The 16,227-nt window shown below is 29.0% G+C and overlaps 3 protein-coding genes and 1 non-coding gene across 4 annotated transcripts; 2 read left to right on the forward strand and 2 right to left on the reverse strand.

Annotated features, from left to right (window-relative positions):
• Positions 1–819: 819 nt before the first annotated feature.
• Positions 820–2,202, forward strand: J7337_007534 (uncharacterized protein; the record flags this gene model as incomplete). Its single annotated transcript, XM_044825182.1, has 1 exon — positions 820–2,202. The coding sequence occupies one exon, from the start codon at positions 820–822 to the stop codon at positions 2,200–2,202; it is 1,383 nt and encodes a 460-aa protein (XP_044680839.1).
• A 23-nt stretch (positions 2,203–2,225) lies between these two features.
• On the reverse strand, positions 2,226–3,599 carry J7337_007535 (uncharacterized protein; the record flags this gene model as incomplete). Its single annotated transcript, XM_044825183.1, has 3 exons — positions 2,226–2,245; positions 2,481–3,438; positions 3,486–3,599. 3 exons carry the CDS (start codon positions 3,597–3,599, stop codon positions 2,226–2,228), a joined length of 1,092 nt encoding a protein of 363 aa, XP_044680840.1.
• A 314-nt stretch (positions 3,600–3,913) lies between these two features.
• Positions 3,914–3,995, forward strand: J7337_007536. Its single transcript has one exon. It is a non-coding gene; the product is annotated as a tRNA-Gly (tRNA).
• A 383-nt stretch (positions 3,996–4,378) lies between these two features.
• On the reverse strand, positions 4,379–5,812 carry J7337_007537 (uncharacterized protein; the record flags this gene model as incomplete). Its single annotated transcript, XM_044825184.1, has 1 exon — positions 4,379–5,812. One exon carries the CDS (start codon positions 5,810–5,812, stop codon positions 4,379–4,381), a length of 1,434 nt encoding a protein of 477 aa, XP_044680841.1.
• Positions 5,813–16,227: the final 10,415 nt, after the last annotated feature.

A 16,227-nucleotide genomic window follows, 5' to 3' on the forward strand; every position in this document is an offset into this window, starting at 1 on the left:
GTTGTGGACGGAGTGTGAACATCTCAAGCCGAGAAGCGAAAGGTTGAGGGCGGCGCAAAAGTTTTGTTGCAAAGAGTCAAAGCCCAGATGGAGACTGTGTCTCTTACCATGGATGGATAGGTACGAGTGCCTTGGGCAAGTGGCAAAGGATTCTTTAGTGAGTTCAATTGACCAACATCAACCTTCAAACCCTTGAGCCATGATTTTTCCTTTCCACTGTTTCTCAGCTGAGCAAACATGAGTGAATCTATGATTTAAAAGCTCGAGAGGAAAATGTCTTTGATGCTGAACAGTCTAGACAAGAGTGTTCCGTCCACGCCCTCTTCTCCGTTGTTCAGTCTCCGAAAGGCAAGTTTCTTTGAACACAACCAGAGCACACCGACCCAGTACAATGAGCGAACATCATAGGCACTATATTTAAAGTTCTTGAACACTTTTGTCTTTTGACAACTCTCCTTCCCATCCCCTGGTCAGAGATGAAAGTTTAAGGTTATATACCTTTGAGTCTCTTCCTTTTGCAAACCTTCATTCACCTCTTTGACCAGGCTGAAGTCTAACCTTGTGGTCCAGCAGGTAGCCACACACCTTCCCATTGGCAGAAGAAAGAACTCCCAACTTTCAAAAAAGGTTATATTAATAACTTGCTCACAGGTATCAGGCTTCCTAACGCATTTAGCTATTTACTATAAATGACCTCGGCTTTCTTTGCTCCCTCCGCATCCCCTCCCAGCATTCACACCTCTCCGCTGACCTTCCAACCACACTAGCACTACACGATATCTGCCACGCCCTCGTTATCTATCTCGAACCACAAGCAAGATGGATCCCTTCGACAACCTCCCTGCCGAGATCCGAATTAAGATCCTCGGATCTATTCACTCATATGCGACGACCGCTCGATTGATTCGAGCCTCACCAATCATGCTGGCCCAGTATACGACTACTGAGTCAAGTAATCTACGCAAATACCTGTCGCAACTCATCGGCACCGACGTAAATGATCATGAACTTCTCCAAGACGCTCTAGCGATCGTTGAGTTGGGCGAGAATTACCACCAAGACGATATCTGCGATATTTTGCGCGAATGGAAAGCCAAGACTCTCCCATTACCTTTTGGCCGAGGTGACGACGGCACGATCACCAAGCTTCGGCTTCTGTTTGAGCGCATGAGCGAGTTTATCGATGACTACCTCAGCAAGGCAACAGCTCAGAATACTGCCGAGGCGTATCTTCAGGGCCCGCGCCGTACATACATCGATACCGTTGACCCGCAGCGCATCACTCTGCTTGACTTGAACCCGCAAGAGAGACTTCGTTTCTTCCAAGTGTTTATCAAGTTCGAGGTCCACTGCAAGTTAAACAGCCCACGAGTCCATAAAGCAAGGGACACGATTCGAATGAAGGTGCCGAAACTGGGCAGCTGGGAGAAGGAGGCTTCGATGTGCGTATATGAGTACATGCGAGCATCCTATAGCGCTATGTTTGCCCAGTGTGTAGGCGCACAGAGGTTCAAGGACTACAAGAAGTTTTGTGATCTTCAGAGGCAGAGCAGCCGCGAGACAGCATTCTTTGTCGAGACAATGTGCTACGATCCCCGTTACCCCTTTCTTTGCTGCAAGATTCCTCAGTATGCAGCCGATTTCCCCATGTCGCTACCTTGGTGTGGGTTTGATGTGTTGTTGCACCTGATGATGGAGGCGAAGACAGAACACAAACCCATGTGGATTGCGAAAATGTGTTCAAGATATGACCGGAGGAGCTACGAATCGGTTCAGTACATTGTTGAGACTCAGCTGGATAGACCCCCACCGAATCGACGCTCACGAGATTTCAGTCCCAGCGAGGCAGAAGCCCACCAGATCCAGAAAGAGCAGCGCACCATCCGCCGACAGAGAGCTCGGGCATTCTTCGACGACGCGAGATTGTGCCCTGGAAAAGAAGCCCACTTCCCTACAGAGGAAGAGATAGAGACAGAGGTTGCGAGACTGGAAATCGAACGGAGAATGAAGGCGAAGAAGGAATGGGAGGAGTATTTTGCCAAGAAAAGGTCCAGCCCTCCTTGGTACAAGGACTCCCAAACGAAAGTCGACCCGAATAGTTATATCAAGAACAGGGAAACACAAGAAGATACAGAGATTTATGGTGGATTTTTTACTCCTCCGCCATTCTTTGCATTGCCCGAGGCGAGACGTCTTGGATGAACTCGAAGGGCGGCAGATATGTCTCAGGGCTTGACCAAGGCATCTTTGGAGAGTAGAAGAAAAGTCTTTGTAGGTAAAACAGCATAAAGATCAGTATAATAGCAGGAGAACTAGAGTCAATAAAAGATTGGATATTATCATCGCGGTTCCTTCACTATGAACACCTAATTAATCCAGTGCGCATGTCAATCACTTCTTTTGTGATACACCGAACGTACTTAAATGCGGCCAATCTACTCTGGTCAGTATTGAATGTGAATTTCGAGATAACAACTCACCGAATGTCGTTCTTTGAGAATTAATTCGCGTGACGTCAACTCGCTGGCCAACCGTCAAGGATTTGCTCGTTGCATCACCGTAACAAAAGCCATAACGCCCAAAAACAGGACTCCATTTCGCGCCCTTGTCTACTCTTCGATCCTTGTTAAGTTTCTTCCAGACCGTGCCACGATCATCAGTAGCTGTCTTTCCTGTGTTGTAGTCAACAGTGATACTCTGGCATCTGTAGCAGTTTGCTGTCAACGGCATGCGTATTCCACCTGCAAAAGTGAGCTCGCCCCAGAAATCTTCGGCGAATGCTTTGGAGGCGCCGCGGACAACGATGTTGGGACGGAATTTGGTAATGTCCATTGAGTAGCCTTCATCAAGACGAGATGAGACTTCGTTGTTGGACTCTTCTGTGACGACTAGGTAGTGGGCGATATCGTTGAAGGCAAGTCGCTCAGGTGGGTGGGACAGAGGAGGGAGGATGTTCTTGATACGCTCGGTGAGGGAGGCTTTCTTCAGAGCGTCTGAGCTGTGAGGAGCCAAGGAACCCAGGACGGCCCTTGACTGGTTTCCGATGTAGACAAGTCGGACTTCATCGCCAAGGCGGTCAGAGAACCATTGCGATAGCTCGTCTCCCATATCATAGGCCTTGGCCTTGCTAGTATGCAGACTGGTTACGATCGTCTTTCGACCTTCGACAGCAGGCTTCAGAGGGAAGTCAACACTGTCGTCCGCCTTATCTCCAGTCCATCTCACTGTGACTTGGCCCTTATCATAGTCGACCGAAGCTGAAAAGAGAGCGAGTTTCAGATGATATCCGATCAACATCGTCTCATACGAAACATTGCCGTTTTCATCTCGGTTGACCTTTTGCAGAGAAAAGGTCCTGTCGCCCTCGAAGCCATATGGGCCGAGACGCGCTTTCGTCAAAGAAGTTCCTCGGATGCCTTTGACGGGGTAAACATATAACTTCGGGAATTTGTTAGCCGGAAGTTTCTTCGCTTGAGCTCACTTACTTGAGTGACTTCTAATCCAGTTTCATGCGCCTTGTTACTGGAGATAAGCAGGTAAAGACCTGCAAGGACGGCGAAGGTGCTCAAAGCAATTGACAGGGCAGTATAGTCATCCATTTTCTTCTTTCAGAGTTGAGAGGGGAAGTTGTTGGTGGAGCGGAGGGGCATCCGCAGCTTGATATACAGAGCGTCTCTATGCGGTAGCTTTTAGGGACACTCAGTATGACGTGCCGCTGTCAAGGACTAAACCACAACAGGGAAATTGATAACCCACTGTTGGCGAACAGTCTCAGTGCATTGGGCCGGTAGTCAATTGACACTAGGACGGACAAGGAAAAACAACCCGGGCTGCGTGCACATATGGAGCCATCTCAACTCCACAAAAAGGTTCCTAGCTACTATGAAGAACGTCACATTTCAACAATCGCACCGCGTAATTGGTTTAGTGGTAAAATTCTCCGTTGCCATTCGAGCAGCGTCGGGGAGCCCAGGGTTCGATTCCCTGATTACGCATTCAAAAGCTGTAATAGCATCCTTACCATCTTTTTGTGGTTTGTAGTGTTGTCCACTTTCTTTTTGCAATGGGGTTTGTCCATGCCGTAGGGCAATGGCCCCAGACCGTTGCGACCAGCAAGGTGGAAAGTCTCGGTAGTTCATGGGACCTACAGTAATTGAGGTGGGGTAGGAATGCAATATGCAACGCATTTACTCTATATTCATTAATAGCTTGGTAGGTATTGGTCTGGCTACTGCAAGAGAGCCTCATTATGAGTATCACTTTGGCAAGACGTCAATGGTGCATCAATTGCAGCGCCTGGCATTAAATCATTGTATTTCTAGGAAAGTTTCAAAAAGAAAAGATTATAGTGAAAGTAATATATAATCCATAGTCCACTCTACAGTGAAGTCTCAAGCTCAAGATCCCTCTTGATGGCGGGCAGAACTGTACCGTCGTTCCAGTTCCAGATCAAACCGCTGTTGTGTCCAGCAAAAGCAGCACCAGTCCAGTAAGTGTTACGGTATCCCTCAAGCGCAATGAGATCACGGTAGAAGCCTTGAGCGATGTCGTGGCCAGTGACATGAAGAGAGAAGGGGGCATGAGACTCGAGCACGGGGAATGTGGCCTTCTTTGGTGCATCAGCTGGTATGCCACCGAGACGAGCAATAGTGGCGAGTTCCTCGCGCATGAGAGCCTCGGCGTCAGCAGGGGTGAAACCGTCATCGGGGGAGCCCACATCAACGAGGAAGTCGTTGGGTGAGCCAGTTGGGAAGAAACCGCTGGCTCCGGGGGCCAGAGGGAGGTTGGAAGGTGTGAGTGCGCCAACGTTTTGAAGGCCTGTCTCGACGCCTGGAATGTGAGCAATGCCGCAAACGTATCCAAGAGCCTTGAACCTGGTGAAAAGCGCCCTTTCCTTGTCGCATAGGTCAAAAACCCTGGTGTTGGCCCGAGTCTGGGGAATGGCAACAACTAGCTTGCGGGCCTTGAGGGTGATGATCTTGCCGTTCTGCTTGAAGACTACAACGACGCCCTTGCCGGGAGCATTGCGCTGAACCTTGATAACCTCCGAGTTCAGGTAGACGCTGTCTCCGAGCACAGAGGCAGCAGCCGTGTAGAGATCTCTAGTATCACCTGAAGCGGAGACAAGGAAGCCGGTTGTAGCAGCTTGAAGTAGGCCGGGCCCGAAGTTCTTGAGACCATAAATGGCTGGGAGAGCGGTGGTGTTGCCCGTATACCAGTTCAGCTGACTGATGAGAGGAACAATGGCGCTGAAGTTGTTCTGCTTGGCGAACTCTCCGAAAGGCATAAGAAGTTCTTCGGGAACAGGGTTGGGAATGAAATAGCCTTGGTCAATCCAGGGGTACCTAGGGAGGACGTTCTGAGCATACACCTGCAAAGCGGCTTGTAAAGCTTGACTGGTGGCAGCAGCCTGGGAATCCGACTGGGCAGGGATGGGGATACCGAGAGTGAAGTCATACTGCTTGTATGAGGTCTTGGCAGTCAAGAGGTTGTTGTTGGTGCCCGTAGCCACACCAAGACGAGAAAAGTACTTCTGCACAGTCTTGGTATTCTCGAAAACAGTAACTCCAATGTTTGTATGCTTCTTGGTCACCGGATTGATATATGTCTGGGCGTGGCCACCAATCTGATGCTGCTTCTCGATAACGGCAACCTTCAGGCCATCATCCTTAAGGTTGATGGCAGCATGAATGCCAGAAGATCCACCGCCGATGATGGCAACATCAACGTCATACTTGGGCGCAGAGCCAGCAGGGACAACAATGGCGGTGGCACATGAGGCCAAAGCGAGGGCAGAGGTGTAGAACTTCATTGTGAAAAAGAGGGACTGGGAAAAAAAGAGAGCGGCGCGTGGGTGAGGGAGGAGTGAGATGGTGATGGTAGGGCAGCTCGGGGTTTTATCGACCGGTGAGAATAACGGTGTTACACAGCATAAGCCATGGCGCATCTGAATAAGCTTTCTTGCTTAGGCTGCCGAGGGTTCCGTGCAAAGATTCCTCATCTTAAGACGCTCGATTTGGTGTTAATTTTGCGGGCGAGTTTTGGACCCATGTCGTCGGCAGTTAGATCGTCAGCGCTCGATTATTGTCGCTAGTTTGGCACTAGGTCTCAGAGAAGATGACAGTCAATCAAAGTACGCTGGCTTGTCTACGGCGAATTACGGGAAGAGAAACTATTTACTTAGTGATTCCAGCTGTAAAATACTTTCTACTGGATTATTGTGAACCATCTCAACATATTTTGCAGTTGTATCACCCGAATAACCTTGACTTCTATCGTTCTCGGCACATGGCGTTGACGTATGTTGGTAATCGAACAAGGTTTAATTACGATCAAGCAATGCCACCTAAAAGCACCACCCTCCAAAGTCTATTTAGGCCCCAACAACCCATCATCCCGCCGGGTTCCGAGCTTCTGGTTCACTTTTGACCCCAGATTCGGTATCCTACATCGGCTTTTATCCACCAATGTCGTATCAAAGTGGCGCTGGTGAACCGCCTAGCCGGGCGCAAAGTTCAGATTGCTAACGGCTTCATCTCATGGCACCAGTTCATCTCAAACCTTCCCCTTTATGATACTTAGATGTCGGAGTGCCGAATCGGAATGTCGACTAGTTGTTTAACCTTCCGTATCAGTAAATGAGTACAACCCGACACCGATGGCACGATGATTCAGCACATATTTGTTCTCCATATAGAACTAGTTTTTGGACAGGTACACCACACAGCCTAAATACCCAATTCCCATAAAGAAGTGTAAGATACCCGGGAGCGACCTGTTTCCGTCTCCAACTGCAAGAACAGTAAGAAGATCGCCGAATTTCATGAAGCTCATGACAGCCAGGATGGTAGCGATCGCGGTATGGTTGTCGTGGAATTGATGTGCTAGGATAAAAATGCCGAATGAGATATCTCTAGCCGCTAGCATATATATCGGCGCGAAGCTGGCGGGATCGTCTGAGGATCTCTTCTCTGAAATGCCCTTGAGTTGATACTGGTTTCGTGGGTTGCAGAGGGCGAGGACTCCACCAGCGAGGCTAGTGAGGCCCATGGCGAAAATACAGAACTCGACGAATAAAGTGAAGAAAGACATGGCTTGTGAATCGATTCGAATGATGTTCTCTTTTGGTATCTGTCTGCTGTGGCAGGGAACGAGTTGTCTTGGACGTGTTTATGAATTCTTGCCTTGGAGGATTCGTTCCGTTTTATCCGCTGAGTGGAGTAATGAGCCCCAGGGCTGAGTTCGAAAGCTCACTCCGCCACAATTTAGAAGCAAAACAGCCTTAAGAACCCTGATTGAGATTGATTTAGTATTATGTTAAAACTAAAGTGTATTTTCTAACCTTATAACTAACTTATAAACTTAATACTGCTACTACCTTTTAATTACCTTAAACCTTCTCTTAGCCCTAATAGTATAAATATATATATTATTATAAAACTTTTTTTAGTTAAGTTAAGCTTTTTTTATATATTAGTATTTTTTAATAATTTTAATAGCTTTATATTATATTTAAAAGTTCTTTTTAATAAATTACTTTTTATATTTTAATTAAAGACTTAATTTACTTTTAGTTTCTTTTTTTAATTAATTTTATTATTAGGGGCTTAGGCTTTAGCCTAAGCCTTTATAAGATTAAGTAACTTCTAGATCTAGGATAGATCTAGGCTAAAATTAAGAGTATTTAAAGGAATTTCTTAAAAGAAATTCTTTTTTTTTCTTTTTTTCTTTTTTTCTTTTTTTAAGTTTAATAATATATTTATATTAATATTTTCTAATTATAGCTAAAAAGCTAGTTTATAATAATTATTAGATTTCTTTTAGCTTAAAATAGTAATAAACTCTTTAGCTATTACTTATAATATAAAACCCTTAAGATATAGAATTAATAATATAATAAAAAAATAGTAAGTAATATAGCTTATATAAAGTATAATTTAATAATAACTAAAAGAACTTATTTTTTTTTTTAATTACTATTAGCTTTATTTAAGGCTATTAAGCTTTTAGCTTTTTATATAATAGCTTAAATAGTAAGGCCCTTATAGTAAGCTAGAATTATAAAAGTTAATATTAATTAAGGTTTATTTACTTTAAGTAATATAATTACTGCTTTAATTAAGTAATATAAGTACTGCTTTTTAATAGCTATATTAACCTTTTTCCTTTACCTTTATCTTTAATTAACTCTTATAACTAGGCCTAGTATATTTATTATAAAGTATATTTACTAACCTAACTATTAATTATAGTTACTAATATTAATTATAGCTACTAGCAGGATACCTGCTATATATAAAAGCCTAAAGCCTAATTAAAGCTATTATATAATTAACTATAACCTTATTACTATAATTAAATTAATATTAAGCTAGGCTAATAGTAAAGATTACTATAAGCTTTATATAATAATTATAGCTATTAAAAAAAACTTCTTATTTAAAAGCTTATCTAGCTTAATTAAAATAGCTATTTTTAATTATATTTTAATTAATTTAATTAATTATATAGATCTAACTTACTTAAGTTATTTTATTTATTTAGTTTAGCTAGCTAAAGAGCTAGCTAGATTAAATAAGCTAAAAAGGGCTATAAAAAAAAGCCTACTTCTTAATATAAAAAAGGTAGCTTTTTTTATTATATTAATAAGTTTAGCTTTATATAAAAAGTAGCTTAAGAATATAATTATTAAAGCTAATTATCTATACTATATCTTTTTAATTATATAAAATTAAAGTATATCTATAAATAGAGTTTTAAGGTAAAGGCAAGGTAATAGCAGGGTTAGACTAAAGGTTCTATTAAAGTTAGAATTAAAGAAATAAGGTTAACTTTTAGGTAAGTTAGTTAATAGAAGTTAAATTAACTTAAAGTTAATAATAACTAGCTTTATTAATTAAATATATATACCTAGGCATATAACTAACTGCCCTTATATCTAAATAGATAAAGTAAAATTAATAATAAAATAGTAGTTAAACTAGGGCTAAAAGAACTTATAGCCTTATAAGTAATAGAGATTTTTTAAAGTATTTAAGTCTAATAAGCTTAAATATAAACCTAGTTTTAAAATAACTTTAATACCTTTTAAAACTACTTTACTAAATAGATTTAAAAGTAACTTAATACTAAAATAGTATTATTATAACTCTTAAGTATTTAAGCTATACTTTAATTAACTTTAGCTTTAAGTATAATAAAAGCTAGGCTAAAATTAATATATTAATAATAATTACTAACTATTTTTAAGTTTAATAATAATAGGATTATATAGCTATTTTAAAAGATAGTAATAAAATATATATTAGTTATTTAAGTAATAAAAATTAAAGATAATAAAGATATATAAATATATATCTTTATAAACTTAAAAAGTAAAGTACTTTATATAATTAAATTATTTTTTAAAATAGAAAAATAAAAAGGCTTTAACTTTATTATATTTTTAATTTACTTAAAAAGTATATATAAAGACTAGTATAAGTAAGAGATTATATAAATTAAGCTAAAATAGATTTACTAATATAATAATAAGCTATTTATAAAATTTTTTATTTACTTTAGCTAAAAACTAGTAATAGTAAAAGGCTTTAATTAAAATAATAATATAAAGTTAATTTACTTTTAATATATATTAAACTATATTATATAAAATTATAGTATTAGCTATAGTATTTTTTAAAATAACTTTAAAGTAATTATTAAGTATTATTATAATATTATTATAAATATTAAATTATAATAGTTAAAGGAAAAGTTTTATAAATTTAATATATATATTATATTTATTTTACTTTTAATAAAAAATAGTAAAAGTAACTTTTTAATAACTAGTATTAATATAACTTTAGCTTAATAAGATATATTTAAAAGCTAGGTAAAGTTAACTTAAATCTAGGCCTAGAAATAATAAAAAGCTTAGTAAGTTTTAATAAATATTTTTAAAGATTAAAAATAAAAGTAATAATATTTTTACTATAATAATATAGCTTATTAAGTATAAGACTATTATTTTAATTACTTTTTATAACTTTAATAAATAGATAGATATATTTATAATATAATAATAGGTAAAGGAGATAATAAGTTAAGTAAAAAGATATTAGGCTTAGAAAATTAATTACTTTTATAAAAAATCTTATATAAGAGTTAAAGGTAAGGTATAAAAGACTTATATATATTTATATAATAATAATTAAAAAAGACTAATAAGAAATTAATAAAGTAATAAATAAATTACTTTTATTAATATTAGTCTTATTTAATTTACTAAAGTTTTTTAATATATAAATTAATATAAGTTATAATTACTATAAAGTAATTAATAAGTATATAATATAATACTTAAATATAGAAATTATAAATTTATTAAAAAGATAAAAAGTTAAAATAGTAATAAAAGTAATTAAAAAGAGGTAAACTTTTAAAAAGTTAATTACTTTTATAATATAAGTTACTTAAAAAACTATTAATATAAATAAATAAAAAAGCTAGGCTATATTTTATATTATCTTAAGCCTAGTAAGAGATATAATCTTTAAATTATTATAAATAATATATTATAATATATATATTTATATAAATAAAAAAGAGATAGTAATTAAAGTAGTAAGTAAGCTTATTATAAGTAGTAATAAGTAAGTAATATTAAAAAATATAATAATAGTAATAATTAGCTTAGTATTTATTAATATAATATAATATTAAGTATAAAAAGGGGATATATAAGATATATTAATAGTTATTAACTTTAAGGAAATTACTTATATTTTAAAAATCTAAGCTTTTTAAAAAAAAAAAGCTAGGCTTTAGGCTAAATAAGGATTAATTTAAATTACTATTAAAGCTTAATAGTTTTTAAAATCTTTTTAATTTAGCTAAGGTATTTTTACTTTTTTTTTATTAAAAGAAATTAAATTATTATATTAAGCTAAAATAAGGCCTAAATAAGTTTAAATTAAAGCTTTTATAAAAACTATTTTATAATATATTATAAGACTATTTATTAAAAGTAAAATATTAGATTATTAACTTAATAAATAAAAGCTAGATTTATATTAGCTTTTTATTTATAATAATACTAATACTTTTAATAAAGAAACTTAAAAAAAGATAGTATTTTTATATAAATTATAAAGCTTTAAATAAAGTAATTTAATAAAATTACTATTTACTTTTTTTAATTAAGGAAATATTAAAGTTACTAGTTAAAGCTTAATAATTAATAAAACTAGATATATAAATAGCTTTTTATAAGATATAAATTATAAAAAGTAAAAAGTATTTTATAGTATTTTATATTTAATTTAAGCTTTTTAAGTAACTAGTAATACTATTTAAGTTAGTAAGTACTTAAATAACTTTTTAATAATATATAAATAAGGCTTTAAATTAATCTTTAAGTAATTATATAATAATATATTTAAATAATATTTTAATTTACTTTAAAGGATTTAAAAATAATTATATAAAAAAAGTAAAAGAAATATTATATAAACTATAAATAGCTAGGTTAAACCTTAACTTTAAAAAGTATAAGTTTATAATAAATAAAATAAAATACTTAAGATATATTATAAAAGCTAGAGTTTTTATTTAACTAAACTTAGAAAAAGTAAAGGTAATTTAATTATAAAAACCCTTAATATAGTTAAAAGGAGTTAAAAGCTTTTTAAAGTTTATTAATTTTTATTATAACTTTATTAAAGATTTTATTAAGCTAGCTATTTCTTTTAATTACTTAATAAAAAAAAGAGTCTTTTTTTAATAAAAGTTAAATTAATTTATAGCTTTTAATAAATTAAAAGAGCTTTTTATAATAAGTCTTATTTTAGTATAATAAAGGCTAGATAAGAAGATTATAGTAAAAGCTAATAGCTTTAAAGAGGCTTTAAAAAGCTACTTATTATAAGAAAATAAAAAAAATATTTTATATTTAATTATATATTACTTAATATTACTAAGCTTAATATAATAAAATTATATAATCTATAATAAAAAGCTATTAGTAATAATTAATTACTTTAAAGTATAATTAGTAAAGCTATAAAAGGTTTAAAGGCTATTTATAATTTTAATAAATTATAAAAATTTTAAATACTTTATAATAATATAAAAGATCTTAAAATAGTAAATATAATAAGTAAATTTACTATTTTACTATAATTATAAGCTTTATTATTAATTAAAAAAAAAAGCTTTTTAATTTAATATATTATTTTAATAAAATTAAGATTATTAAAAAATAGTAAAATAAGTTAATTAAGTTATAAGATTTATAAAGATATTATTAATAGTAATATATTTATTAAAAAACTTTAGTTTAAATTTAGCTAAAATATAAGCTAATAAAAAAAGAATTTTAATTAAAACTTTACTTAAAGGATTTAAAAACTTTATTTTAGATTTAGTTAAGATATAAATTAATAAAAAGGAAACTTTAGTTAAGACTTTATTAAAAAGGAAAAAGATTTTTATAAGTATAATATTATAAAAACTTTAAGATTAATTAATATAAAGCTTAAGTTTATATATTATTTAATTAAATATTATATTAAAAAAGAATAGTATTTTTTTAAAAAAGTAAAAATAAAAAAGTAAATTTAAAATTATAATATTAATAAATAAAAAGTATTATTATATAAAAACTAAATTTAATTATTTATATAAAAACTATTAATTACTATAGTTATTTAATAAGTTTATAAGTTACTTATATAAAATTACTTAAAAAAAAATAGTACTTTTTAGGCTTTATATAAAGATTATTATTAAAATAGTATATTTTAAGATATATATAAATTTTATAAAAACTATTACTATAATAATACTTATAAAAATAAATAATAATATTAAAGCTTTTTATAGTAATTACCTATTTTAAATAAATATTAATTAATATTATTAATTAACTTTATAATTAAATTACTAGCTTAAATTAAAGCTAACTTTACTTTTTTTATAGTTATTATTAATAGATTATTAAAGCTAATCTAGCTTAAAGTAATAATAATTATATTAATTAAAGTATATACTTAAAGGTTTTAAGACTATTAATAAAGGTTTTATAGATTCTTTAAAAATATAATTTTAAATAAAAGCTTAAATTAATTAAATAAGTTTTAGAAAATACTTTATAAACTTATAAGTATATAATAATACTTTTTTATAATATATTACTTTTAAATTAATAAAAAAATAAAATAAATAAATTAAAAGATATAATTAATATTATAATTTTTTATAGCTTTTTATTAATTTAATTAGCTTATTTACTTAGCTATAATATAAGTATTATTTAATAATAAGGTTTTATTAATAATTAGATTTAACTTAAATTACTTACTTTATAAATATAAAATAAAAGCTATTTAATATATTAATAAATATATTAAAAGTAAAATATTAAATAAAAAAAAAGTAATATAATTTATAATATAATTTTAAAAAAAGCTAAAAGTAATATAAATTATATATATTTATATTTAATAATAATATTAAAAAGTATATAATAAAAAATAATAGTTAGTAAAATAGTTTAAGATTAATAATATAATATAATTAAATTTATAAAACTTTAAGATAAATAGATTTTATAAAAAACTAAATTAAATTATAGTAAAATATAAAGTTAAAGAAATTCTATTTTTATTAATAATTAAATTAAATATTTTTTAAAGTATTTATAATATTTTTTATATTAATTTTATAAAAAAAGTAATAAAAGACTTTTTTTTATTTTAATTACTATAAAAAATTAGACTTAAATTAAAATTAATATTATAAAAAGATAATTAAAAACTAATAAAAAAATATATAATAAAAGAGGTATTAGTAATAAAGAATATAAAAGAAATAAAAGGAAATAAAGATATATTTATTAAGTAAAAAAAGTAGCTAACTTTTACTTAAGAACTATTAAAAAATATAATAAATATTAAAATATTTATAAAATATAAAAAAAAATAAGAAGATTTAATAGTATATAATAAGTTATAATAAATATAATAATAATAATAAAAAGAATTATATATTATAAAAACTTAAGCTAAATTTAACTTAAATTTAGCTTTTACTTATTTAAAATATAAAAGAATTTAAATTAAAATACCTTTAAGTATTAATATTAGTATTTTTTTTATTATTAAGATCTTTATTAGTTTTATTTTTATTATTATTAAGATTTTTATTAGTTTTATTTTTATTATTATTAAGATCTTTATTAACTTTATTATTATTATTATTAAGATTTTTATTATTATTATTATAATTATTATTAATATAAGTACTAGAATTATAAAAATAGTAATATTTACTATAATATATAAGAAAAGGAAAAAGATTAAAGAATTTTTTAAATTCTTTAAACCTTTTTAAGATCTTAACTAAGATTTAAAAGAAAAAGATTATATTTAAAAAAAAGAAATATTAAAAAGTAATAAAAAAAAAAGAAAATTAAAACTTATTATAATATTATTTAAAAAGACTTTTTAAAGTATTACTATAATAATACTAATTTAAAAAAGTTAAAAAGTAATTAAAAATATAAGTTAAAATATAAATTAAAGTAAATATATTTTTAAAATTAATAATAGTTTTTATAAAAGCTTAAGTATTACTTACTTAAGCTTTTAAGGCTTAGTAAATAGCTTAAGAATTCTTTTATATATTTAAAAAAAACTATATATTAATAATAATAGGCTTAAAATTAGTTAAAGTATTACTTAAATTAAAAAAAGTAAAAAAAAAAGAGCTATTATTAAATTAAAGTTATATAAAATAAATAAAAGTAATAGTAAACTTAAGTATATATAAGGGATTATTATAAATATATATAGCTTAGCTTAAGGTTTAGAAATTATAGTTTATATTAAAGAAATAGTAAAGCTATTAAATAAAGCTTATAAAATAACCTTAAAATTTAAGCTTTTTATAACCTTTTTTAATAAAAAAGCTATATTAAGTAATAATATACTTATTTAAAGTTATTTTTTTATTAATAATATAAATATAGTTTTTAATAGTATTTTAAATTTTTTAAAAAAGCTAATATAAACCTAGGTTTATTATAAATAGATTATTATATTATATATAATTAGATTTAACTTTAATATATAAAATATAAATAAAGTATTTATTAAAGATATAATTAATAATATAGCTATAATTTAATAAGTAATTAATATATTATTTATATAAAAATAAAATAATTAAAAGGAATATAAAGTTTTTATTTTTAAAATCCTTTTTATAAAAGTAATAACTAATAACTTAAAAGCTAAAAAAAAAATATTAAAGCTTTTTATTACTTTTATTACTTAAAAGAATAGTAATAATAATTATAATAAAGAACTTAAAATAGAAAATAAAGTATTTATAAAAAATATAAAGCTATAATTAAAATTAATAAAAGCTAAAATATAACTTAAATATAGCTTAAATTAAAATAAATTTTAAAAAAAAAAGAATTTTAAAAAAAAAAATATATAAAATAAAAAAATAAAGCTTTTTATAAAAATTATTAATAAAATAAAAAGAAAAGAAAAATAAGTAAAAATAAGTAATATATTAAACTTATAATATTATAATTTAAAAAAAAAAAAAAAAAAATAAAATTAAATAAAAAATTTAAGTTATTATAAAGTAAAAAGAATTATAAGTATTAATTAAATAATAAATAAAACTCTTTTTATATATAATATAATAAATAAATAAATTTAAAAAAATAAATATTTAGCTTATATTTAAATTTAAATTAAAATTAAAAAAGTTTTATAAAGTATTTTATATAAATTTAAATTAAAATTTTAATTTCTTTAAGAAATACTAAATAAATTATAAAGAAAAAGAGAAAAGTATATTAAAGGCTTAGGCTTTAGCTTAAGCTTTTATAAGATTAAATAACTTTTAAATTTAAAATAAATTTAAGCTAAAATTAAAAGTATTTAAAAAAAATTTTTAAAAGAAATTCCTTTTCTTTTTTTTTTTTTTTTTTTTTTTTTTTTTTTTTTTTTTTTTTTTTTTTTTAAGTTTAATAATATATTTATATTAATATCTTTTAATTATAGCTAAAAAGCTAGTCTATAATATTTATAGTCTTTTTATATCTAGCTTTATTATTAAAAAAGGCTTTTAATATCTTTTTTTTTTACTTAATAGCTTTTTTAATTTTTTAAAAAAGTCTTTAAATAATATAAGTAAAAATATATATATTAAAAATAACTAATT

This window comes from Fusarium musae, chromosome 5 (assembly GCF_019915245.1).
Source record: "Fusarium musae strain F31 chromosome 5, whole genome shotgun sequence".
Taxonomy (NCBI): Eukaryota; Fungi; Ascomycota; class Sordariomycetes; order Hypocreales; family Nectriaceae; genus Fusarium; species Fusarium musae.